Below are 26,944 nucleotides of genomic sequence, written 5' to 3' on the forward strand. Positions count from 1 at the left end.
ACAACTCACTGTGGTAAGTCATCGCCTTATGATCACGGGTACCTTGAGACTATTCACTATTCGTAGAAACTCGTTCTCCGCAGCATATGCGATCGTTGAGGTCACGACAGCACACTTGCCAAATACCAGGTGTTTGTACGACATTGATATCGGAAGATAAATGAGGGCCAGGCCGTGTTTAAGGGGATGACATTGGCGTGTGAGACCTCCCTGGAATATCAGACGTTGTTTGTCTTTAATATACGCCTATTGGCGTCATCTGGTCGAGCACCAATTGGGTCGAGGCTCAAAAGAAAGCCGTCCCTTCGTGTGGATCAATCAGTTTCAAGGACAATGCATATATTATCATAGTGTGTTTTTTGTTTGCATTTTGACTGCAGGTATTGTGGTTAATGCAGACATGAATCCTTGTAAAAAGGTTTCAGTTGTGTTGCCAGAAAAAAGGGGAAAAACCCTATTCTTATATTTTTGTACTGGCAAAGGAGGTCTAATGATGATGATGTTGTTTGTCTGTGGCTGCGAGGTAGCCCTGGACTGTGTGGCGTTAGCAAGTAGCGCCTACGAAGGCCGGCACGGCACACGAGCGTGTGGGTGACCACTGGCGACCACGCTCGCTATACCGGGGGATCTCTGGTCTTGAAACGGAGTCTCAACTCACATCGGTAAATATCGAATCACGTAAGAATCGATTGTAATCGATGCGTCGTCACGCTCGTTCAAAACCACAACGGCCGCAATTCGGAAACTGGCAGCGACGTCAACACACCGCGTCGTGTGCCAGGCTAGGTGCACATGGACCCGTGCGTGAATGCATACGGCTGCTTACAAACCACACAACGAAACGGGCTTTCTGTTGGCTCTCCGATGTGATTTCGGGCTCTACCGCGTCTTGATCGGCACGATATCCGACGTTTCGCTCCACGAAATCGCAGATGCATATTAACTGAGTTCAGCTTCTGGAGGAGCAGCAACACGCACGAAGAGGAGTAACGCCGCGAACGACCTCGAACACACACACACACGTTAGGAAGCCACTGGAGTTGTGCACTTGTAAATCCTTGTAAATTCGTTTTAAATCTGGATTTAATTCAATCTGGATCCAATCTGGATTTAATTCAATCTGGATACAATTTGCATTTAATTCAATCCGGATACAATTTGAACTTAATTCAATCCGGATCCAATCTTGATTTAATTCAATCCGGATCCAATCTGAATTTAATTCAACCTGGATTCAATCTGGATTTAATTCAATCTAGATCCAGATAGAAAACTCATATCTTGAAACTAATTTCTTTGGAAATTAATTTTGTGTTTACTTTGTTATCCTTCCCCGCCACCGCTACCTCCGATTTAGCGCGGTTGACTACGTACGGTGCGAACAGCAACATCCAGTGTCCATACAGCAATGACAAAGACCTTCGCAGCAGTAAAAGGAGCGCCCCCTACAGATTGCTCGTACCACAACTTGTGTGTGCGTCCCACCACCCCCACCACCACCCCCACCCCCGATGCAGCACGAAGAGCATCAGCCGAGGGGTTAAGTAAAAAGTGTACGCGCGCTCTCAAGGTTACAGTGCGGAAACAGCGACGCCGAGGCTGAGCCGAGCAAATCTCCCGTATCCAGAGCCATCAGCTCTGCAGGGGCAACCCGAGCGAATCTCGCCACGAGCTACTGCTGCTGCTGATGATGATGCTGCTGCTGCTGCTGCCAGCCCCACGCGCTCTCGTGCGCTGGGCAGCCCTGCCCCAGCGCTTGCCCCTGCCCTTAACCGTGCCCCGCGCGGGGCTGCGATCGCCGCACACAGCCCTCTTCTCCCGCGGTGCCGTCTCGAGGTCGGCCAGCGGCGCCTCTTCCGTGGCCACCGCCAGGAGGAGGGGTGCTGCTGATGACGGCAAGCTGGCGGGCAAGTTCGACTCGCCGACCGGGCAGCCTCGGTCCGTGAAGGAGATTCCCGGCGTGGGGATGCTGTCCTCTCTCTACTGGCTCATCATCCGCGGCTATGTGAGCGAGTACCACGAGCTCCAGGTGAGTGACGCGTCCTCGATCATCGTCAATCATCATTTGCAACAGCAGCAGCAGCAGCAGCAGCTGCTCCGGTTGCTATTCTTTGTCAGCGCAACTTCGCCAAGTGTTTGCCGTGAGACGATGGGGGGGTGGGGGGGAGCGCTCAAATTAAGTTCTGCTCGAGTACGTCTGTCGGGGAGATGGAGTGATGAAATCAGCTCGAGCGCAGGTGATCGGTGGATCGTTGCATCGCAGGATCGTGCGATGGCGACGGACTTGGGGAAGCCTTCGTCCAGCAGTGGATTGATCATGGCTGGTGAGCAAAAAAATGGATAGGTCTTCCGTCACCCGCGTGAAAAGTTTGACACGTACAGTGAGGGAAAAAAGGATTTGATCCCCTGCTGATTTTGTACGTTTGCCCACTGACAAATAAATTATCAGTCTATAATTTTAATGGTAGGTTTATTTGAACAGTGAGAGACGGAATAACAACAAAAAAATCCAGAAACACGCATGTCAAAAATGTTTTAAATTGATTTGCATTTTAATGAGGGAAATAAGTATTTGACCCCTCTGCAAAACATGACTTAGTACTTGGTGGCAAAACCCTTGTTGGCAATCGCAGAGGTCAGACGTTTCTTGTAGTTGGCCACCAGGTTTGCACACATCTCAGGAGGGATTTTGTCCCACTCCTCTTTGCAGATCTTCTCCAAGTCATTAAGGTTTCGAGGCTGGCGTTTGGCAACTCGAACCTTCAGCTCCCTCCACAGATTTTCTGTGGGATTAAGGTCTGGAGACTGGCTAGGCCACTCCAGGGCCTTAATGTGCTTCTTCTTGAGCCACTCCTTTGTTGCCTTGGCCGTGTGTTTTGGGTCATTGTCATGCTGGAATACCCATCCACGACCCATTTTCAATGCCCTGGCTGAGGGAAGCAGGTTCTCACCCAAGATTTGACGGTACATGGCCCCCGTCCATCGTCCCTTTGATGCAGTGAAGTTGTCCTGTCCCCTTAGCAGAAAAATACCCCCAAAGCATAATGTTTCCACCTCCATGTTTGACGGTGGGGATGGTGTTCTTGGGGTCATAGGCAGCATCCTCCTCCTCCAAACACGGCGAGTTGAGTTGATGCCAAAGAGCTCCATTTTGGTCTCATCTAACCACAACACTTTCACCCAGTTGTCCTCTGAATCATTCAGATGTTCATTGGCAAACTTCAGACGGGCATGTATATGTGCTTTCTTGAGTAGGGGGACCTTGCAGGCACTGCAGGATTTCAGTTCTTCACGGCGTAGTGTGTTACCAATTGTTTTCTTGGTGACTATGGTCCCAGCTGCCGTAAGATCATTGACAAGATCCTCCCGTGTAGTTCTGGGCTGATTCCTCACCGTTCTCATGATCATTGCAACTCCACGAGGTGAGATCTTGCATGGAGTCCCAGGCCGAGGGAGATTGACAGTTATTTTGTGTTTCTTCCATTTGCGAATAATCGCACCAACTGTTGTCACCTTCTCACCAAGCTGCTTGGCAATAGTCTTGTAGCCCATTCCAGCCTTGCGTAGGTCTACAATCTTGTCCCTGACATCCTTAGAGAGCTCTTTGGTCTTGGCCATGGTGGAGAGTTTGGAATCTGATTGATTGATTGCTTCTGTGGACAGGTGTCTTTTATACAGATGTAGTGGAGTAGGAAGGTGTGCTGGGGAAACTGCGCGAGTGTATTGATCACACGGACAGTGTGGGGTTTATCTGGGGTCAGCCTGAGGAGACGGCGGAAACAGTGGGGTCGTGTTAGGACAGCCAGGTGAAGAGGCTGGGGTGATGAGGTAACGGTCGGGCCAATTAAGCCAGAAGGGCTGTGATTGGTTGGTGCTGTTGCTGGGGCCGAGGAGGCGTCGAGGTGTCTGGAAAAAGGGAGTTGGTTGAAGACGCGAGGCGTACGGAGGCACGCGGACCAATTAATTAGCGATCATGAGAATGGGGATAAATTGGGGGGGAGACAGAGAGAGAGGGGGAGATTGGAGTTGGGAGCTGTGCGGTGAAGACGTGGAGTTCGGAAACAGAGTTTAGAACAGAGTTGGAGCATATTGATAGCGAAGCCGAAGCAAGACGAAGCAGTTAGCAGTGGAGTGAGCATAGTGATAGCGAAGCTGAAGAAAGACGAAGCAGTTAGCAGTGGAGTGAGCATAGTGATAGCGAAGCTGAAGAAAGACGAAGCAGTTAGCGGTGGAGTGAGCATAGTGATAGCGAAGCTGAAGAAGGCGGAGTAGTTAGCAGTGGAGAGAGCGTAGTGATAGCGAAGACAAAGCAGTTAGCAGTGGAGAGAGCGTAGTGATAGAGGAGCTGGAGACGAGGTGTGCGGAGACAGAGAAGTGAGATTGGGTTTCGCTGTGTGCGACGACGCTGTACAGCGGAGGAGCTGAGGAGGATAGCCAACAGTGGAGAGAGCGTAGGAATAGAAGAGTTGAAGACATGTGTGTGTTTGGAGCAGAACGACGTGATACTGTGAACCAAGGTGGTGAGCGAGACGGGCGAAGCACGGCGAGCAAGCCGCGGTGTCCAGGATACGGTGGAGTGTGGAGAACGTGGTTAGACGATGACAATAAAGAAGTGGTTGAAGAAAGACAAAAGTTGTTCGTGTAATGTTGTATATGCCCCCCTTTCCATCTTAATATTAATAAGTATTTTTTCAATACATATAGATACATATTTCTATTGTTTCTTTTAATTTTAACAATGAATAAAAACACCAAACCAGGCCTCAGCATGGCATGTGGAGGCCATATTTACCTTGACCCACTAACACGATTTTGACGTTCAGAGCCCTCCCAGGGTCAGAGGGAGCAGATAGAGAGCAGAGCGCAGCGGATTGCAAGGGGCTGACGTAAACACAAAGCCAGGGTCAGTGGGAGGTTGCGTTAGCCTAGATCTAGTTAAGTCAAAAAAGCTAATTGGTTCTGCATTACTATTAAAGTAACTTAAAGTCGGAATTTAACGACAGGGTAGGCTAAAGTTATTGATCTTCACATCCACTTCAATTGAACCCTGCCACAAGCTACGTCAATGTAACCATCACCCGTCTATTAATTTAATATGAAATGTATTTACATATTTTAATAATTTCTATACGACTTGACCCGAAGCCTAACAATCAGGTTTTCCTAAGTCAACATGAATGCTCTAATCCACCCATACGCAAATAATAAGCCGGGTTAAAGTAAGAGTAGAAAGGAAAAGAAATGCAAGCGCACAGCAAAACTGCAACGTAAGCAAAGGGCGATGTTAAACCCAGGGTCGGAGAGAAAGGGAGATCCCGGCCGTCTTTGTATCCCCGCAGCGCGGGGTAGGAGTGTGTATACGCTCGGGGAAACACGAGTCAAACACCACAACGGGAAGCTGACCCAGACCTTGGATTAATACAGAATCATAACTGTGGAACTCTGATGAAATGAAATGTTAACTTAAAACTTTTTAACCATTTCTTTGTGCGTCGGTGAAAGTCGGAGGGAATATCGCCCCTCCCTCCAGGTTGTGCACCCAGACAGAGAGGCGCCTTCGAGACAATTTATAACATTTGATTTTTTTACTTGTGGGTTTTATGGTAGGAGTATGACAACGGAATATACCGTGGGTGATGCACAAGGACACACACTGACACACGTACGGACACACACGGACACAGATACATACGGACAAATCCTGACACAGCAAAAATCGAAAGAAACCCCGCCTTGTGGGCAGGATCCGAGTGAAGGGATTTTTGGGCATAAAAAGAGGATCCTGAGCATTGAAACCTCAGTGCGACCGGGGGGGGGGGGGGGGGTCGGCTCACCAGAGTTCGACCGGGGGGGTCGACTCTCGGGAGACAGTTCGACTCGGAGGAGCAACGCGAAGAGTTCGACCGGAGGGGGTCGGCTCACCAGAGTTCGACCGGGGGGGGGTCGACTCTCGGGAGACAGTTCGACTCGGAGGAGCAACTCGGAAGAGTTCGACCAGGGGGGTCGGAACTCGGGGAGTTCGACTCGGAGGAGGTCGGAACGCGGGGAGTTCAACCAGTGGGTCGGCTCAGGAGCAGTTCCAATCGGGAATGAGAGCAACAGGTCGCCAGCCGGCGAGCTGCAGAGCAGGGGGCGGCGAGCAGAAGCCAAAGTAGCCCCGTCGCTACCCACTGACGTTGGCAAGACTCGCAGGGTAGTGAGGCGTCACCTAGTGTGATTTCCAAGAGCTGAAAGACAGAATATTGCTGAAAGATTATTCTACATTGAGTCCAGCTGAAGAGCGACCGACGCACCAAGCAAGAGCTTCTGCAAACCAGAGCAAGAGCACGTGCGACTTGAGTCATCCAGCAGTGGAGAAAAACCTGCTTACAGCAAACCAGCAATGAGCACGTTCGAGTTCTCCACCCAGAGAGAGGGAGCGTGCCGATGCAGCTCATCCAACAGCGGAGAGAAACTGCTGTCAGAGATCCAGCACGAGCGTGATCGCGCAGCTCATCCAGCAGTGGAGAGAGGTGTCCACTGAGCAGAACCAAGAGCGATCAAGCAACTTTCCCCCGTGGACAGAGGCTGGCTGCTGCGTGGAGGAGGGCGGCGATACGTATGATGCACTCCCACACACCTCACCGCTCTAAAGGGAGCGAGGCTACTTCTCCTACAAGCGATGCCAACTTCAGCGTATGGCAACGCAAAGAATTAATTCCAAACACTGACTATTCAAAAGAATTCATATCACTCAAACATACACAGGTCCTTAACCAGAAGCGAACACTCAAGTCCGTGAACCATCTGGCTGTGGAAGCATCGATCGTGTGATAACAGTCCGTCATTTATAAGTATATTAATAATTTCCCTCTTTAATATTTGGTTTTGGACTGTACTTCTAATCGCATAAGTTACCAACCGATCCATCAATACGAATTAACCCTTGGCACCTTCGCCACGGAGCTACGCTCCCGAGGAGGAATCATGCTAAACCGATTTTCTGATCATACAATCTTATTCACGAATTAATTAATTAATCTCCCGTGAGATAACACGTTCCGCCGCATACCCTCACACTAAGCCGTTTCGGTAATCTTATAGTCTGTCCGGTGGATCTGTTGTTACATTTATGCCTTTGGAAATAATAACTGTTTGATTGTCTTTTTATATGAATACCGTTGCATGTTAATCAATCGCCTGTGATAATGTGCTGACCATTTCAAGCATAATGATCGTTCATATTATAATGTATAAGCTTTTGTGTAGCATAGCATTTGCATGTCCTGACTCTCCCTCTCACTAACAGCAATCGCTTTATGCGGGGTGCATGTGTTTCAAAGTGAAATTGTACAGTCGTTGATGATACTTTCTTGATACCGTGTGGATACCGTGTTGAAGTTCCGAGATTGAAAGTTCACATACATATTATAGTTAAGGTTTAATTAGAAAATAAATTGATTAATACAGAAGTGGTTGTGTGATTCTTTCCTGAAATTTTTGCATAAGATCTGTATCCTGCGACGAGATAGGAACTCGGGAACCTAAACTATAAACACACAAATCCACACTCATTAAACTAAAGCGAACGATATGAACATGGGACCTGAAATATGAACACTCGGGGAGTGTTAAAGCGAGAATCATTGTATTATGCTGATCAATAATACGAAGTTACACAACGAGGCCGAATTGACACTAGCGTAACTGCACACGATTGATTGCGTTATCCTGATTGATAACCCCACCTCGTCAACGAGGCGGGGCCTGATAATCATAAAGGCTATCATTAACACAACCACACCCACTCGTATAAATTAATACGATTGCCTCTCTAATTACCATAGTTACACGCATAAGTACACGAATTGGCATAATTTCGGATTAATTATGCAAATTTCGAATTTCATTTAATTTTAATTATTTTTCATCAATTTTCACACACCCACATATACAACAAAGTTCAACCACTACATTTGGTGGGGTGATGTAGTGGAGTAGGAAGGTGTGCTGGGGAAACTGCGCGAGTGTATTGATCACACGGACAGTGTGGGGTTTATCTGGGGTCAGCCTGAGGAGACGGCGGAAACAGTGGGGTCGTGTTAGGACAGCCAGGTGAAGAGGCTGGGGTGATGAGGTAACGGTCGGGCCAATTAAGCCAGAAGGGCTGTGATTGGTTGGTGCTGTTGCTGGGGCCGAGGAGGCGTCGAGGTGTCTGGAAAAAGGGAGGTGGTTGAAGACGCGAGGCGTACGGAGGCACGCGGACCAATTAATTAGCGATAATGAGAATGGGGATGAATTGGGGGGGAGACAGAGAGAGAGGGGGAGATTGGAGTTGGGAGCTGTGCGGTGAAGACGTGGAGTTCGGAAACAGAGTTTAGAACAGAGTTGGAGCATAGTGATAGCGAAACTGAAGAAAGACGAAGCAGTTAGCAGTGGAGTGAGCATAGTGATAGCGAAGCTGAAGCAAGACGGAGCAGTTAGCGGTGGAGAGAGCATAGTGATAGTGAAGCTGAAGAAAGACGAAGCAGTTAGCGGTGGAGTGAGCATAGTGATAGCGAAGCTGAAGCAAGACGGAGCAGTGAGCAGTGGAGAGAGCGTAGTGATAGAGGAGCTGGAGACAAGGTGTGCGGAGACGGAGAAGTGAGATTGGGTTTCGCTGTGTGCGACGACCCTGTACAGCGGAGGAGCTGAGGAGGATAGCCAGCAGTGGAGAGAGAGTAGTAAGAGGAGTTGAAGACGTGTGTGCGGAGCAAAGCGACGTGATACTGGGAACCAAGGTGGTGGGCGAGACGGGCGAAGCACGGCGAGCGAGCCGCAGTGTCCAGAATACGGTGGAGTGTGGAGGACGTGTCAACGATGAAAATAAAGAAGTGGTTGAAGAAAGACAAAAGTTGTTCGTGTGAAGTTCAACCACTACACAGGTAACAAGCTGAGATTAGGAGCACCCCCTTTAAGAGTGTGCTCCTAATCTCAGCTCGTTACCTGTATAAAAGACACCTGGGAGCCAGAAATCTTTCTGATTTGAGAGGGGGGTCAAATACTTATTTCCCTCATTAAAATGCAAATCAATTTATAACATTTTTGACATGCGTTTTTCTGGATTTTGTTGTTGTTGTTATTCTGTCTCTCACTGTTCAAATAAACCTACCATTAAAATTATAGACTGATCATTTCTTTATCAGTAGGCAAATGTACATAATCAGCAGGGGATCAAATACTTTTTTCCCTCGTATATTTGGCTGCAAAATTTTTGCTGCGAACTTATAAGGTTAGACGGCACTTTACAACGTAGAAGGAAGCTATGCACATACAGCATTATGTTGTAGAAACAGGTGGACTTCTCCACAAGTCTGGCTGTCGCCTGATGAAGCTAGTTGTAGTTACTGGCGAAACGCTAGTGCTCAGATTGTAAATGTTGTGGTTTGCTGTGCTGTACTAGTGACGAATTGGCATGTTCTGTTTACGTGACAAACCTTACTAGTTAGCCGTGTCGGGTGGTGGTGGGTTTAACGACACATTTATATATTTCTTGATTCTGTTGGTGTTTCGAAAATCGTTTTATACTTTGAGCGACACACACTAATACCAAGTAATCAATGACGAGGGATGTTTGACCCAACAGATTATACATCACAAGCGCTTCGGGAGCATGTGGACTTCATACACGGGCCGGGAGATGTTCGTCTGCCTTGCCGACCCAGACCTTATCGAACAGCTGATGAGACAGGAGGGACCTTACCCTGTGCGCGTAATCATGTCCGCCTGGGATGATTATCTTATGATGCGGGGTCATTCCAAAGGCCTGCTAACCCAGTGAGTCCACCATGATGCTAGTGGTGTCTTGTTTTTTTTTATTGTGTACTCAGTGTCTACAAAGAGCGCATTGGGTTTTCCAGTTTCAGGTGATAATGAGTGCGGGTGGATTCATTCATCAAATGATTTGTGCTGGCTATGGCTTCATCGTCATTATTAGAGACCTGTAGACCCACAGAGAGACGGATAGACTTACAAGGAGACCCATTGAGAAAAGGGAATGTTCTGACTTCATCATCTGCGCTCTTCCACCATATTGCCACTGGTTTGGTGAAAGTGCAGCACTTGTCATCATCATCACCACCACCACCACTAAATGTTGCCTTGGTGTTCGAAATGATGAATGAATCCACCAGCACTCTGTATCACTTGAAGCTGGAAAACCCGAATTGGACTATATTGCCTCGTTAACGTGGGGCCAAAGAACTGCCACTGCTGTAGACATGCACGGTGTACTGCAACCACAGTACAGTGCACATACATGCCAGGTACGTGACCTAGACAAAATCAAAATGTCCCCTTATAGCCTTTACAGACTTTTTGGGGCAAGTAACTATGAAGGCTGGCACAGTACACGAGGGGTTGGATGGCCAGCACCACGCTCGACGACCCTTGTCTCCCCAGCAGGGATGTTCGCACACTGCACCGGGTACTCATTTGAGGCTGAGTCAACATAGGGGAGGCCCAGGACTGGTTCAGATAATTGTCATTGGTGTTGGCTGTGAGCGGGAATCGAACTGGGGTCACCGGGTTTACAGTGCAGCGTCCGCACCTTTGCCCGCACCTCCGGATGAATGCAAACACACACACATGGCCAATTACCGGAGCTACTAGCCCCCCCCCCCCCCCCTTTCCCATCTCAACACCTGCAGGACGGGCGCCGACTGGAAACGCATGCGCGAAGTTCTCAACCAGCGCATGCTCAAGCCCAGGGAGGTGATGCAGTTTGCGGACCCCCTTAACGCCGTCGTCACAGAGCTGATGGGGCACGTGCGGGCGAGGCGCGGGAACGGCGCCGCTACCGCCGTTTTCCCGCTGCCGGACGTCGCTCAGCTGCTCTACCGATTCGCCTTTGAAGGTGCGCTCGCTCAGCAGAGCCCGAAAGCGGCACGGCTGCACTTTTGATGTCGCGATAAAGAATGACAAGTGTTTATTTATGACAGTAGCTTGGGTTATTTAATGTTGTCCAAAACGATGGTCTGTAACTTTTGCAATTTTTCAGTTTTTTTAATGAGAAAACGGCCTTGAAGTTGACCTAATTCAGATAAATCAAGAGCGACGAATCCCTCTTCCGCACTGAACTCGTGACATCGCAACTGGCTGAAAGGGTGGTCCAGGTAGAAACGTGCCACTCCCTATCCAAGCTACGTAGCCTTGGGATGGTGTTCACTTCGCCTGGTGAGACTACTGTGGGAATTCGGGCTGAGTCGATGGTACACGAATCGTGAACGGGGCTGGCTTTTTTTTCCAGCGGTCATGGGCGTAAAATAAACCAAATAATCTTTAAAACCACTGGTTTTCTTTCAACAAAACGCCTCTTGTGCTCATCAATTGTTCGTGGTAGGCGTTACAACCGTTCTGTTTGAGACTCGAATGGGCTCGCTCGAGGAGACTGTCCCCAAGGAGACCCAGGACTTCATTCGCGCCATCGAGAGCATGCTGTCCACCACGGTGCACGTGATGGCCCTGCCTCGGTGGACTCGGCCACTCCTGCCCTTCTGGGGCCGCTTCGTCCAGGGGTGGGACGTCATCGTCAACACTGGTGCGATGTGTTGGCTTAGGTCAACCATCATTATCCCCTACTGCTTCTCACACGTACCACTGCGACAAAAGTAGAATGCTCAAGGCCTTGACTCACCCGAGCATTTGACACTGGTAATACATCACCAGATAAAGCATTTAAATGAAGCAACTATGGCGACTTGGTACCGCGTAGCGGCGCAGGTCTGTCTAGCCAATGTAAAGAGTGTTAAAAAGTGGGTTTGATGAGCAATGGTTGCTTTATAGAATACACAACCTCTGGTAGTCATGGGACCGCTGTGATCTGATTGGAAGTTGCTATTCCAGTTGCCCACTCGGGGCAGCTACAATCAGATTTTGTCCACATTTGAGCAACTCCATTTTTTTACAACAGTAGAAAATGCTACTGGTACTCGTGCCTGTAACGATTGGCCCAGAATTGCCTCGTTACGTTATGGCCTTCGGGAAAACATGAAAAGCTCAACACCTGTCGAACGGATATTTAAAATGTTTCCCTCATTTTCTACCCGCTGTCCTTGCGCTGGTGTGGTGGCTCCATCACCGCAGCGACGCGACTGATAAACGTCAAGCTGGCAGAGGTGAAGGATTGCATCTCCCGGGGGCAGGAGGTGCGCGGCGAGTACCTGACCTACTTGCTGGCGAGTGATCGCCTCTCGCTGCCCGAAATCTACAGCAACACCACCGATATCCTGCTGGCTGGCGTGGACACCGTACGTTCGACTCCCATAGGCGGACGGCTACAGCCAGAGGCTGACACGGTCGGCAGTTGGCCGCGATCTTGCGGCCAGTCTGTCAGCGTCACCGTGTGTGAAGTGCGATCCCCCCCACCGCCGCCCTTGTTTTTATCGTTGTTTGTTGACTGTTGGTCACTCACAGACGTCGAACACGCTCTCGTGGAGCCTCTACCACCTGGCTCAGATGCCCGCCTTGCAGGAGGCCCTGTGCCGTGAGGTCAATGCAGTCGTGCCCGGTGACGCCGTGCCGGGCATTGACGAGGTGGCCCGGATGCCACTCCTCAAGGCCGTCATCAAGGAGACGCTGCGGTGAGGTGTTCGGGGAGCAGCAAGGTGCGACCACATGCGTGGTTGCTGCTGTGTCCGCTCTGCGGGCTGTATGTATGCACGTTAAACTTCTTTCGCACCCTACATAGCCAACCGTGCTAATCGAAGCTGTGTAGTGTTTGCTGTTTGCGATGGCCGTTGGCTCTGCGCTGCTTACTTTGTCAGTCGGCTTCTTATGCTGTTGTGTTCATACGTTCGTTCGTGCTCTTCCTTGGGCTGAACGCTGTTCATAAATTATACGATGGAATGTCACTTTGTCACCTCTGCCGATTTTACGGTCCGGATGATGTTCTGAGCCCCGTCACCCCGTCACCAATGGCTGCACATTAACCCATCAAGAACAAATTTAGTTTTGTACTTTATTTGGATAAATTCTATGTCTGAGAATTAACAATCGATTTCGCTGCTATTTGAGTAAAATTACTCTAAGTGGTGGAATGGGTGAAAAAGTGAGCAAAGATGAAAGGGCCACTTGAAGAATATTCCAGTAGTTCGGTTGAGATTCTCTTGTGAGGCCCATCTCGGACACATGGATTCGCGCCGCTCTTTAATATTTCCGAATGGATTATTTGCTTCACGGCTTGACACCAATAGCACAGCGGGCGCCTCCATGGCTAGGAGATGTTAACTACCCCGCCTGGTACACAGGAGGTCGCGGGTTCGATCCTGACCCTGACGCCTGCTATGTATTTGGAGTTTGCATGTTCTTCCCCTGGTTGTGTCGATTTTTTTTACAGGTCTATAAGTTTCCACATGATAAGCCACTTCACTGAGCTATGATTTGTGGCTAGGTCGCTTCTGAAAAAGATCTGTATATCTTAGTGGGCCTTATCTGGTAAAATAAATAAAAGTTTATAGTTTAAAACACGATTTAGCACCTTCAACAATTCGCAGATTTCTAAGCTCTAAATGTTTTTGCTGTTTATGTCCGCAGGTTATACCCGGTGGTCTTCCAGAATGCGAGATGCATCGTGGATGATGGCGTGGTACTCGGCGGGTACTCCTTGCCGAAAGGGGTAAACCGTGCTCGCGTTGAGCTCACTGCACACGTCACGTGGCAATTTCCCCCACATTCATTGGGTGTCGATTCAGCTGTAGAATTAAGTTCGGGCCTTTTTTTTCTTCAAAATTAATTATTTCTGTAAGTTGTAACTTTGACACTTTTCCAAATAGCATCGTTTCTCTAATCACCACTGGCGTTTTTGTCAAGTGTGGTGATTTACATGTTGTGTTTACCGGAGTGGCTCGATCATAACGTTCTGTGATTGGTCGAAATGCATCAGGCGTAGCCGTTTGTAAAATGACACTTAAATAACAGACCTTCGCAATCCACTGTTGGATGAAGAATTTACCAAACCGTGTCAGTTTTGGGTCGTTTGACCATACTTGTGTATTAATGCAAGTTGGTGAAATGGACAGCACAGAATCAAACTCACGTTGCCGTGCTCGTAGAAAAGTGTGCGACCTGCACCACAAATGGCCTTTGTGCGTGTACAGTACAGCCCTTTTTGTCAACCCACTTCTGGATGGAGGGCCTCTACATGCCACGTGGATCATAAAGGTTGTTTACATACTTCACGCCGGTCAGGGTGGGTTGGTGAAATCTAGAAACATCGATGTGGAAGCATAGAGTCACAGTACAACAATGAATTGTTCCGCACTGCCCTTTGCAGCCTCCAACGTAGGCCCACAAATGCCTATAACAACCTGGCGCGTACCTGGTGGTCAAGGGCCATCCAGGTTCAACACTGTTTAGCTTCTAAGGTCTGATGAGATAGGGCACGTTTCAATGTGAATGGCACTTAATTTTATTCTCAAATAAGTGGATTGGCCAATTCGTTGTGTTTTTTTTTTTAATCATGGCTTAAAGGCCCAAAACGCCAAGCGGTCAGCAACAAAAAATAACTACGTTACATGTAACAGATAAGATGTAATACTTTGAGTCGAGAAAGCTTTTTTTGGACTTGGGCAAAAAGATGAAGATGGGGGGAGGGCTTTCCCAAGTTGAGCAGTGCCAAGAAAGTAGCAGAAAGAGAAAGGTTCTGACCGGCAGTATAATCGTGGTGGTTGAACGCAGTGTCGAGATGAAACATTTCATTCCGGTAGACCCGAGTTCTCCACATTGGTGGACAAATCAACGAAAGGAATTTCGGAAAAACCGTTACCAGGGCAGCAGCCGAATGAAAATAGTGACGAGACAACTGACTGGCGGCCGGTGAGCGAGCGGAGTGAATCGGTGGATGTTGGATGGTCAGCCAACGTGATCGTTGCTCCCCATCGCTGGCGCCGCAGACCAACCTGTCGCTGTGCCAATACGTGCTCTCCATGGATGGAGATGTCTTCCCGAATCCGCGGGAGTTCCAGCCCCAGCGCTGGCTGCGGGGCAAGGACCGTGCCGCGTGGCGGCACGGCAGTGGCGGGGAAGGGGAGGAAGGGGCTGCTGCTGCTGATGATGCTGCCACCTCGGAGAAAACGCATCCCTTCGCCTACATCCCATTTGGCTTTGGGCTGCGTGGGTGCGTGGGACGCCGCATCGCCGAGCTCGAGATGCACCTCTGCCTGGCCAGGGTCGGTATCCCCAGACGAAGGTTTTTTTTGGTTAACACGTAGTAGCCTACATTTCGTGACAAATATCATCCATAATAGAGGCGTCTTTTTGGGTTAGATCGCGTACATATGTAGATGTGTCATTAAACCCGCCACCACCCGATACAGCCAATTAGTAAGGTTTGTCACGTTAACAGAACATGCCAATTCGTTACTCGTACAGCACACCTATTGTGTTGGAGAGCAGAGCCACAACATTTACAATCTGCGTACAAGCTCGTTGTAATTACTGGCTCCTCCAGTTTTTCCCTGCACATTTAGAAACATGCGTTGAAAATATTCGGCCGCTATCAATATCTACATGATAAACCACTTCGTTAAAATCTCATTTCTGGCCCGGTTGCTTCTGAAAAGAAGACATATATAGCTCAGTGGGCCTTACCTGGTCAAATAAAAAAATGTTTCAGTAGTTTCAAAATTGCAATCCAGAGGTTACCTCCGATTTGCGTGGTTGGCTACATACGGTCCAAAAAAAGTTCAACATACAAGGTGGTCTCCTGGCACGGTAGTTGAAACAATGGTGCTAGTTTATTGAATTCCCTCCACCGCGTCTCTGTCCACCCAGCAGTATAAATTAGGAGACCACAGTCAATCGGCAGGTTGTGCGTGGTGCAGTATTGTGTGGTGGAGGAGGATATGGATGAGGGCCTCCCTGTGCTGTGCGGGCTCGTGCGGGATATTTGTGCTAATCGGATTGGGTGGAACGCGTAGATAAGTGTGGGTAATGACATCAATTTGCCGCGTCTTTTAGTTTACACCTCTTTGTAGTATCATGCATGCCAAGGTGCAGCTCACCAATCGATTCTGGGATTTGACAGTAAGAAGTAGAACTGGGATGTTTAGTCAATTAATTTGATTCGTCAACTAAAAATTGCAATCGTCAACTTTAGCGGTCGATTACCTGTGCTGCTCTAAAAATATGGCACTCGCCCACCACTTCCTGGCTCCTGAAAGTGGGAAACCCCCAACAAAGCGCAGCGCGACGAGGCTGATGATGTCAGTGACAGTCACCAAACCTCATATCACCTCCCGTCCAGTGGCACAACATGTCGGCGAGACACTCTTTTGGCGACACTTCCCCAACAACCTCTTCCGTGTTATTCGATTAATCGAACCACCAATCGGTAGAGTAACCGACTACTTAGTAACCGACTACTTAGAAGCTCCGATAAGATGGAGGATTTTACCTGGCTTCATAAATAACAAATTTAAGGCTGATAATCTGCTTCACCGCCAATAAGCGGTTGCTCTAGTCACCACCGTGTATTTCCTTTTAGTCGCGTATTATTTTTAGTCAATGTAAAGGTCAAATTGCATTTATTTAAAACAACTTAATGCACTCTAATGTGGCGAGGGGGGGGGGGAGAAGAGGACTGTGGAATCGACGGTTGCGCAAAAGGCCGAACACCCCTGGCCGTATCGCCATGCGAGATGGCGACGTTATTTGGTTTCTCCCCGAATCTCAGCGACCGTTCTCTCTGTCACCGCGCGCGCTGCGTGCTCCCGCAGTTTGTGAAGACGTTCGAGATGATGCCCGAGCCTGGCGCAAAAAAAGTTCTGCCAAAAACGCGGGGCGTCCTCGTTCCCTCCACCCCCATCAACCTCTTGCTGCGCGAGAGACTCTGAGGAGAAGAAACTAAAGAAGAAGAACGACACAGAGAGGAGGCCATAATATCGGTTTTTTTTTGGGTTGGATCACGAAAATATATAAATGTGTCATTAAACCCGCCACCACCCGACACAGCCAACTAGTAAGGTTTGTCACATAAACAGAACATGCCAATTTGTTACTGGTACAGCACAACGGTGTGTTGGAGAGCAATGCCACAACATGTACAATCTAAGTATGACGTTTTGCCAGTAATTACAACTAGCTTCATCAGGCGACAGCCAGATTTGTGAAAACATACGTGTTAAACAGAGAGAAGGTCGATTGAAATTTGTGCATGGTCGTGGACTCTGGTTTGTGGGAATTTTGGGTGCAACGGTTCACTCTCCCGGTGATTTGATTACTTTTCCAAATTTCAGTGTCTCGAATTCGAATGAAGACAATTATTTGCTTGACATTGCGACGAATGGTAGTGCCCCTCGTGGCTGTAGAGATAGTGTGAATCAGTTACAAATAACGTGACTTCAAAAATATATTTTTTACGTGCAATTTAATATCACATGCGTTGTGAGCTTAAGAATACCTTTTGATTAGTTGATGCTTCGTTACACACCCGGGTGGCAAGTAATTATGCATTGGATTAAATTCATTTGTTGCGCTCAAAACGCATGCATCCCATTGTGCGTGTTGTGAGAGTCACTGATTTTCGATGCATGTACGCAAAATAATAAGTGTAACCGGCTCGCCCTATCCCTCTCCTCTCGTGATCGTAACGAGGGGACAAGCCGATTAATAAAGACAACAATAATAGACGATGAGTGGGTTTTCTGCGTTGTGTTCTGCCCTCCTCTTGAGGATCGAGTGATTCCACCACCGTGGGACACCGGAGAGTTGTGGAACTGCAACTCTCTATTCCAAAGTGTTCTTCTGAGCAGCACTCGTGCATCTGCAATCACGACCAGTTGCACACAAATCGACCCCACATTAAAACACAGCACCTCACTGCTCAATCCCTGTACAGCGTCGATGCGAATCCGAATAGGTTCCCCGTACCCTGAATTGATTACTCCACTGGTGGGCATGGCCGATTGTGCAGTCACGTGAGTCTTTGGGGTCTACTCCATGGTCATCATTCACTTCATTCACAATTATACGTGCGATTCATAACATACCTGTCAACCCATATATGGTTTACCCGTATTCTTTTACAGGGAAATTGAGTTTTTAGGTTCATACGGCGTACAGCAGTTTCAATACGGGCAAAAATAAAATGAAAATGTGTCTGTTTTTCCCTTGTGATGGGACTTTGTTGGATGAACGTTGAGATTTATAAGGGCACGGAGTGACCAATAAGATCTAAATTAGTATGTAATAATGTAGGCACTGATTAGTGGTTGACAAGCCCATACAGGCCACATGAGCAAATGTTACAATTTTACCGAGGATAATGAAGCGGCACAAATGTGCCCAGAGTGATGTCAAAATAAAAAGTTGAGAACGCAAAAGAGATTTAAAGCTTTCATGACTGCAGGGATTCATTTTCTTGGTTCTTTCGGTAAAGTCACATAGAAGGGAAATAATAAAATAATAAATATATATAACGATGAAATTCTCACGACGTTTCGACTGCAACACAAGCAATCATCATCAGGTGTGAAAATCACAGCAAGAAAATTTGAAAAAAGTGGCGGGTTTTTTAACGTTAGCACCACGGAGAGCGATTTCGCAGTTAATCTCACCATTTCTGTTTTCACCAGAGCCATTTGTCATGTTTCAGTTTTGGTCTCTTGTTTTTTTAAGTATTCAAGCAATAATAAGACTTTATGCGCTGCGTTTATTTGATTTAAATGCAACTGATATAAGAAATACACGACTATTTAAGTTGTCAACTGATAGAAAATAACATGTGCAAAATTACTTGCCTTGCAGATGCTGGACATCTGAGACCTGTGCAGTGATGTTAGGCTTCGGGCCAGTTTATAGCTGGTGTGGAAGGCTTTGAAATTGTATATGACCTTACAGGTCTTGACACCAACTGAACATTTTAACACCACAATCTACTTTTGTGGACTGATTTCTCATAGTTGTATCACAACTTTACATTTGCAGATGTTGGTGGCTAGCTTTTACACAGATTGCCATTGTTTATGTCTGCATCGCATTGGCGGTTTTTTAACGTTAGCACCACGGAGAGCGATTTGACAGTTTGCTCAGATGGACGAGTCCATCTATGTTCGGAAAAGAGGAGGGGGGAGACGAAAAATAATGTATGCTGTCTGAAAGCCACCGTAAGCGTGAACAATCAATTAAGACCCGAAATGGTTTATCAAATCCTTCCAATGATTGCTAAGCCAGAATCCATCTCGGTTGAAATTGTTTCTGTGTTTGTATATGTGGATAGCCTCATGAACGAATCTCTCATGGTAGCCAGATGGCTTGCAAAGAACCTCTGTCTTGGAGAAGTCAATGTCATGTGAGCCTACTGAATTATAACAGTGATCTGCCACGGCCGAGGTGTTGGTCCTACCGTGTTTAAGGTCTGCTTTGTATTCACGGATGCGGTCCGAGACATGTCGTTTGGTTTCTCCAATGTAACTACTACCACAGAGGCAACTTAGTTTGTAGACGCCAGGGTACTGTATGTCTGGAATCACATCTTTTACAGACGGAATCAGATCACGAATTTTATGTAATGTGTTGACTTTACCAAAAGAACCAAGAATTTAAATATGTTATTATTTGTATTATGATTTGGGAATAATTTGGGTTATAATTTACACATGGTATATTATTAGTCTCTGTGTGAAGTATACTTGTGCACATTACCATATATGTGAGGGATGTAATAAGTAAAAAGGTGAAAACAACTGACAAGAAACTGGTCTTTCCAAACATAATCTAATTATGTCTACAACTATACGACATAGAGGTTATAACACAATTGTCAACAAGATAGCTGATTTGCGTCGATTTTGTGGGTCGTATCTCACCTCTCTAATAATTTTAATTTCCTTTATCCAACAAATCTTCCGAGTCTGAACACTCTTTATTAGGAGAAACCTGCAAAGAGACATTTGGCCATTTGCACGATTAAGGCTTCATGTGAGGGGTAATGAAATACCCGGAGAAAGCCCGCATATGAAGTAGTAAGTACTGTATGTATGTTGAACTTCTTTTGCACCGTACGTAGCCAACCATGCTAATCGGAGGTGCCCGGTTGAAGGACAACAAACTAAAGGCAGGAAGATGCCCTAAAGAAATACGTTTTCAATCTAGATATGAAAGTGCACAAATGCAGTGGCTTCCTAATATCGGCAGGAAGAGTGTTCCGGAGGGCCGCAGAAGCGCGTCTGAAAGCGCCGAGCGATGCGGTGACCGCCGTCTTTGTTCGATGGTTCGCCAAAAGCCGTTGTCGTCAGGATGGCCGGAGTTTTCGTGATGGTTCATGCTCCTTGACCAGATCAGCAAGGTATTGTGGTTAATTTGTGGCAAGCACTTTGCGCGGTAATGAGCGCGACCTTATAATGTATTCGTTTGGCAACCGGAAGCCAACGCAGCTCAGCGAGCACTGAATGGACATGGTCGGATCTTGCAGTACGCAATGCTCAAAGAGCTTCACGTAGATTAATTTAAGTATCCATCACTATACTGGCATCCCTGACCACTTCGCGACACAGGCGTACAACATCTTGTATTCCGAGGCAAGTCATAACCAGACTCAAACGTGCTCAACTTCTGAGATCGGACAAGATCAAAGGTTACCGTTGAAACATGCCACCTGAAAAAACTGATTTTAAATAGACACATGGCACGTTTAGCGCAAGCCATTGTTTGTAGTGGCATGGCGTCATTGGTGTGGGTCTTGGTGAAATGGGGGCCTCTTGTACGATTTCCCACCTCTTTGTAACCCTGCGCCTGGACCCCCATGGGCTCCGGTACATTTGCACTGCCAAAACACTCGGCGACCATGCCACGAAAAGGTTTTGCAAGTTTCGTGACCATAAATTTGCTAAATTAGAAAATAGCTTGCACTCGCTGCACGCAGTATCAGAATGAATTGTGCAACAACAAATCTGGTCGTGTTCCCTTGTTAGAGGTTTGTCTCTGGGTGAAACGGCTGCTTGGAATTAATAGTCAGAAATGAAGAATTGAGTCCACTTTAGATTATGCCGATTATTAAACTATATTAAACTGAACAATAAAAGCAACTGACTAATGTTCATAATTGTAGTAGTAGTCGTCGGAGCAGCGTGGAATGAAATTACATTCAACCCGAATTCAAACAATTTCAGGTTGCAGGTATAATTTGAAACGATTATTTGCGTAAGTCTGAGCTTGACCTTAGCACGGCCTTGCGTACAAGTACCAACGCGTGTGTCCAAAGTTAAGCACCACACACACACTTTTGTTGGACGATGGCAACAGTGGGGGTCTTTGACCGTGCGGGCTTATTTTGGAAAGCGCTTTCTTTCCACAAGAGGTGTTTAGTGTCGGCCGAAAGTGTTTCAGGGTGCGACCTCTGTGGATTCATGAAATACCCTGTGAAATTAGAAACATAAACAAAAAAAAGAGAAAGACCGGGGAGCCAAAGTTTCACCGAGCGGAGTTAACCAGCGGCAAGGAATGACCTGCAACGCAGGTCATTAATGCCGTCTATGTGTGCTCACGACTCGGGCAAGGTTCTTTGTGCACTTTGCAGCAGACGTTGAGCTCGTGTAGGGAATGGAATCGGGATCTAAATCACCGGTTCGCAGTGTGCGGGAGACGGTCTTGTCTGCTGTGTGCGCGACTTTGACATGGGTGATAAATGTCAGAAGAAAAACAATATCAATGAGTTGGCACTTGTACGAGAAGCCTACGCTATCCTGGGCTAAAGTTAATTGATACATTATTTTCCTTCCAGGAGCAAAATGCATCTTAATGGTGGCCATTCAGGGCGGTAAGCTGCCGCCTGCTCAGTGTTGTGTTTGTGCGTAGAGACCGGCAGTTTGAGCCGCTAACAATTTTGCATTGACTTGTAAAGCACCAATGTCGCAATCTCTACTCCGGGGGTGCGATGGGGGGGGGGGAGTAATGTTTTAAATATATAGTGCGTGTGTGTGTTGAAGGGGTGGATATGAGGGATAAGTTTAAGTGAGTGAGGACACGGGATTAAGCAAAAGGGGGCAGTGATCAAGGTGGAGTGATTTTGGAAAACAATCACTTATTGGTAAAGTCACGTTGAAGGGAAACAATAAAATAATAAAATATATATAAAACAATCAAATTGTATGATTTTATTGTTTCCCTTCAACGTGACTTTACCGAAATAACCAAGAATATGAATCACTGCAGTCACGAAAGCTTTAAATCAAAATCACTTATTGAATAAGAAAAACAAAACCTCATAAATTCTTACACACATCGTGAGCTTAATATCATTGATGAATCTACGTATCCGTTACGCCTCTGTTCATGAGACTAATTAGGGAGGCAATCAGGGCGAAATCTGGTCGGAAGGATGCAGCATGCGCCACACAAAGCCTTGCCCACCCTGGCCTCATGAAACCTGTGCCGCGAGTAATCACGCGGTTCTCATGCGCGAGACAGCGCGCGCTCCTTAATGGGGACTGCAACATCTGGTCCTCTCTCGCTCCACTCCGTTCCTGTGCTGAATGTCAATGGAGATCTGCCTGTAACGATGCAATTATTCCACCGCGCTATTTACCGCGCACATTTTTTTTTACGTAACACGTAGATGCGCCGCTGCGATGATTGTAAGTCGGAGGATGAGATTCTGAGAAGTGTAAATAAAGTGAGGAAATTTTGATTGAGTCTCTCTGACACCGCTCTCTCTTTTATGCAGGTTTTGGTTCTGCGGTAAAGATTAATCGAAAGAGTTGATGGCCGTTGGCCAATCCGGCAAATGGATTAATCCCTCCGCGTTGCAGTGTCGTTCTTCTGGGACTTTTTGGCCAAGCTTCACCACGCTGGTTGCTTTAATTCGGCGAAAGGGATGTCCCAGGACCGGTTGAGATTTCACATCCCATTGATGATAGTGGTGGGTGGGATAACCTATTAAAAAATACTTTCTTTTTACCAGGTAAGGCCCACTGAGCTGTATAGCTCTTTTTTTCAGAAGCGACCTGGCTATGCATTTCCACGTGGCGTATCACGTGGAAATGCAAAGCAGCCAAACGCTCTGAACGCGTGTAGATTCTAAATGTGGAATGAAAAGCCTGATGATGACCCGGATAAAAATCCGCGCGACCACAGTGAGAACATGCAAAGTCCAAATATACAGGCGTCAGGGTGTGGGTCGAATCAACGACCTCCTGTATACCCCGCGAGGTAATTCACATCTCGCCACCGTGGCGCCCATAGGAATTTAACTAAAGCTTGCCAGATTCGTAGTTTATTGCGAGAAGCAGTGCACCACCACTCCATTGGTTCGGCAGTGCTGATGTTAAAATGCAGACATTAAGATTTAGGAGTTTGGTTGTAAAGCATTTTTTTTTGCATTGCGCACAATTTTTATGGAAACATTCTGGAATGATTCACGCATTCGTCGATTTTTAAAGCAAAATGCATTTGCGTTGGTTGGAGAATTAAGCTAAAAGAGTTTAAGTTTTAAGTTGAACTGTGTTACTTACAGGCTCAAGCAATATACTGTTGGAACGATAGTAAACTAATCTATAAAGATAAAAGGGAAATTTGTGAATGTGTGTATGTTCAAAATGTTTAGGGTACTTCCCGACATGCAACAAACTTGAAATTTGCCATGTGGGTACTTTCCAGACTGTACACCATGCAATTTTTTAAAAAAATAGACTTTTGTATATTTTTTTTTGGGGGGGGGGCGCAATAATGGATATATTTTGCACGGCAAGTGAGCTGTGACGTCACATCTGTCATGTGACCCGTATGCGGAAGCGTAACGTAGTGTGCCTGCTGATGTCACGCCCCCCCAAACCCTCCGCGAGTAAAGTGCCATACAAATGTGTTGCAGGTCTAAGGCGTTCTTCGCGCAGCATTGCTTGATTATTGCAGTCGTTTACTGCCGTACACACCCTGAAAGTTGTGTGGTGTGTCTGCAGCAAGCGCGTGTGTGTGGGGGGGGGAGCGGTAGTGTAGTGGTTAGCGCGCTGTCTGTGTGTGGGGGGGAGCGGTAGTGTAGTGGCTAGCGCGCTGCGCTACGAACCCAGCGACCCGAGTTCGATACGAGTAACTGGTGCGGTGTGTAAACATCGCCACTGGGGGGACAAAGGCGACCGGGCGTGGTGCTGGCCACCCACCTCCTCGTGTGCCGTGCCGGCCTTCATAGGTGCTCGCTAACAGCACTTGCCCCCTACAGTCTCTCAGGCTACACGGGGGATCTTTGTCTTTATCCTGCGTAGCGATTCGCGCGCCGCGCTACGAACACGGCGACCCGAGTTCCATTCCCGCTCACGGCCACCACCGGTGACGATTATGTTAACCAGTCCTGGGCCTCCCCTAGGTCGACTCAGCCTCAAACGAGTAACTGCTGTGGTGTGTGAACATCGCCACTGGGGATACAAAGGCGGCCGGGCGTGGTGAATCCAAGTCCCAGGCGAAGCCGGGTAGTAAAGCTAGTTAATATACAAATGTATTCCGTACACGAGGCGTGTAATGGTTCATCCCCCGGTGAGTTGATGAATTGTCACTATTTAGCGCGATGAGCTATTTACATGTAGCCTGCGACAATACAAATCGAGAATTATTTCGTTCCTACATGCATGATTCGATGCACGTATCGTTAGGGAAAATCCTGTTAAACACTAAATTGATTCGACGTCACAACACTACCGTGCACCCATATCTAAAATAATCATCATAATCACCGCGATGGGCCATCATCAATCCACTACTGGATAGATGTTTCCGAAAGCCACCGGTCGCGATCCCGCGATGTAATGATTCCGCGAGCGTGTCTAAAATATGCGCACCTGCACGCAACCGGCCACCCACTCGTGCACCTGCTTTTGATAGGTGCGTTTAAAATGGCCGTTCGCGCACGTGCATGCGCACGTTCGTATATTCACGCTACAAAGCGCAGCGGCGCAGCCACCGAGTGTGGATTAAATAAGGCTCTTGTCAGACACGAGGTGACCCGGATGTGCTGCCGGATGGGAAGATCGAATGCAAGGAAACACGGTGGGAGACACAAATGCCTTCCGCTACAGACAGAGCCTCTGTCTTTTTTTTGTATCAGATCAAAGTGGCGTCTGGCTGTAAGAGCACTGAAAAAAGTGCAATAGCGAGGGCACTGGCCCAACACCGTGACATCACCAATTGCATTCCACAGTCCACAGCGAACCAACAGTCTGGTCTGGGCTTTGGGAAAGCTGAACGAATTATAAATACTTTGGCGGAAATGCCTACGTCCGAACAGCCAAAACTGCGAGACGCATTTACAGGACTCTGGGCGCAGGTTGGAACACGTCCAAGGCCGAATGGGACTGAGAGGAGCACGCTTAGATCAACCTCGACATGTTTATAGTTTATGAGGATGGTGGCGATGGCTTCGGTTCGGAAGCTCTCGGTGTGCAATGTCAGAGTTGACGGGGACAGTCTCACGTGGCTGACATCCAAGCACCGAGTTCTACTAATTATTTAAGCCGTGCGAGTACTCCGATGGGTTTATTTTATCACGCGGGGTGAGCCATGTTGTTTTGCGCGCTTGCCCCTCGCTTCATTCGATTGTGCTTTTTGAGGACGTTGTTTTGTCAGATAAAAATTGTAAAAATCAGAAGTAAAAAAGACCCATTCATTCGTACATGTGCAGTTGGTTTCGTGTTTTGATTCGAACGTCGCGGGTCTGAATTGAGACATTCGTGAGCGAAATGCTTTGTGGTGACAAGAGCACCACGCTCCAATTTTTGTTATCCAAAAATCTGGTGATTAATTTCAGCCTCAATAGTCGGGAACACCGTTCTAGGAGTGCCGCATCCATCATTATTTTTTTTACAACCCTGTTCATAGGAAAATAGGAATATAGGGTACACCAATGTACGATTATTATGATTAGTTTTCACTCTTGCGGATGTGCCTTGATGCCGATAATCCCTACTCCAAGCCAGCCCAGCAGTGCTCCAGAAAATATAAAGTGAGAAATAAAGCCCTACCAGTATCTAAAATATTGGTTGAGTGATTTTGATATCGACTAGTGATTGAAAATGATAATGTTTACTCGAGTTGAATTTAAACCACAGTGATGAGAACAAAATCATTTGGAGGAGTCCTTGCAAAGACAAAGATGTCCTCTATAGCCTGAACAGACTTTTGGGACAAGTGCTGTTAGAAAGCATATTTGAAGGCTGGCACGGCACACGAGGGGGTGGGTGGCCAATACCATGCCCGTCCGCCTTTGTCTCCCCAGTGGTGATGTCTACACACCGCTCATTGAGGCTGAGTCGACCTAGGGGAAGCCCATGATCACTGACATCCCAGTTATCCACACGCAACCCCCCACCTGCATTTTACAGCTTTAGGGAAATAAAAACCCTGTGGTTGGGCATTTTGCCAGCCACCTGTTTGCTCATAGCGGACCACCATGTGCATCATAAAGTGACCATTAAAAAGGGAAACGATGCTGTGAGGCTCAAGCAAATGATGTCTCATGATTAGGCAGCGGTTAGAGTTCCCTGAGCTAGTTAAAGATTACATAAACGATGGGGGTACTGTTGACAGGTCTATGACCAAATCACCTGGAATGCACCCGATCTTGTCAGATCTCAGAAGCTAAGCAGGTTTGAGACTGGATAGGGCTTTGATGGGCGACATTACATGTATAAGAAGTAGGCTGCTGCGGGGGAGGGTGGAGTGGGTCATGTTGTCAACATTTCTTGTCTTCACCAACTGGCACTGACCAGTGTGGTGAAGTATGGTTAAATACCCCAACCAAGTATTAGAATCATAAAATGTATTTATACTGGAAGAATCCGATGAGCTATAAAGCTCTTTCTGACAGATGTCCAGTAGGTTATTTTCTCACAAACTCAATGCACAGCATTGGGAATCCCTCATCCATGAGTGGATTAACAAAAATGCTATGAATGTGTAATTTAGCTCTCAGAGACACCGTCTTGTTCAATTACAGTAAAACCTTGGA

At 47.3% G+C, this 26,944-nt stretch overlaps 1 protein-coding gene across 2 annotated transcripts; it reads left to right on the forward strand.

Annotated features, from left to right (window-relative positions):
* The first annotated feature begins 1,494 nt into the window (after window positions 1-1,494).
* On the forward strand, window positions 1,495-17,648 carry LOC116940874 (sterol 26-hydroxylase, mitochondrial-like). 2 transcript variants are annotated; one of them, XM_032951182.2, is made up of 10 exons: window positions 1,914-2,029; window positions 2,264-2,324; window positions 9,605-9,795; window positions 10,668-10,873; window positions 11,360-11,557; window positions 12,103-12,266; window positions 12,433-12,599; window positions 13,552-13,633; window positions 14,910-15,185; window positions 16,734-17,648. In XM_032951182.2, exons 3-10 carry the CDS (start codon window positions 9,632-9,634, stop codon window positions 16,848-16,850), a joined length of 1,374 nt encoding a protein of 457 aa, XP_032807073.1. In that variant the 5' UTR covers window positions 1,914-2,029; window positions 2,264-2,324; window positions 9,605-9,631; the 3' UTR covers window positions 16,851-17,648. The 2 variants fall into 2 exon arrangements, with proteins under 2 accessions (XP_032807071.1, XP_032807073.1); XM_032951180.2 differs by lacking the exon at window positions 2,264-2,324 and having other exon boundaries at window positions 1,495-2,029.
* Window positions 17,649-26,944: the final 9,296 nt, after the last annotated feature.

Source organism: Petromyzon marinus, chromosome 10 (assembly GCF_048934315.1).
Source record: "Petromyzon marinus isolate PM22_M1 ecotype Great Lakes invasive population chromosome 10, UKy_Petmar_22M1.pri1.0, whole genome shotgun sequence".
In the NCBI taxonomy this organism is placed as follows: Eukaryota; Metazoa; Chordata; class Hyperoartia; order Petromyzontiformes; family Petromyzontidae; genus Petromyzon; species Petromyzon marinus.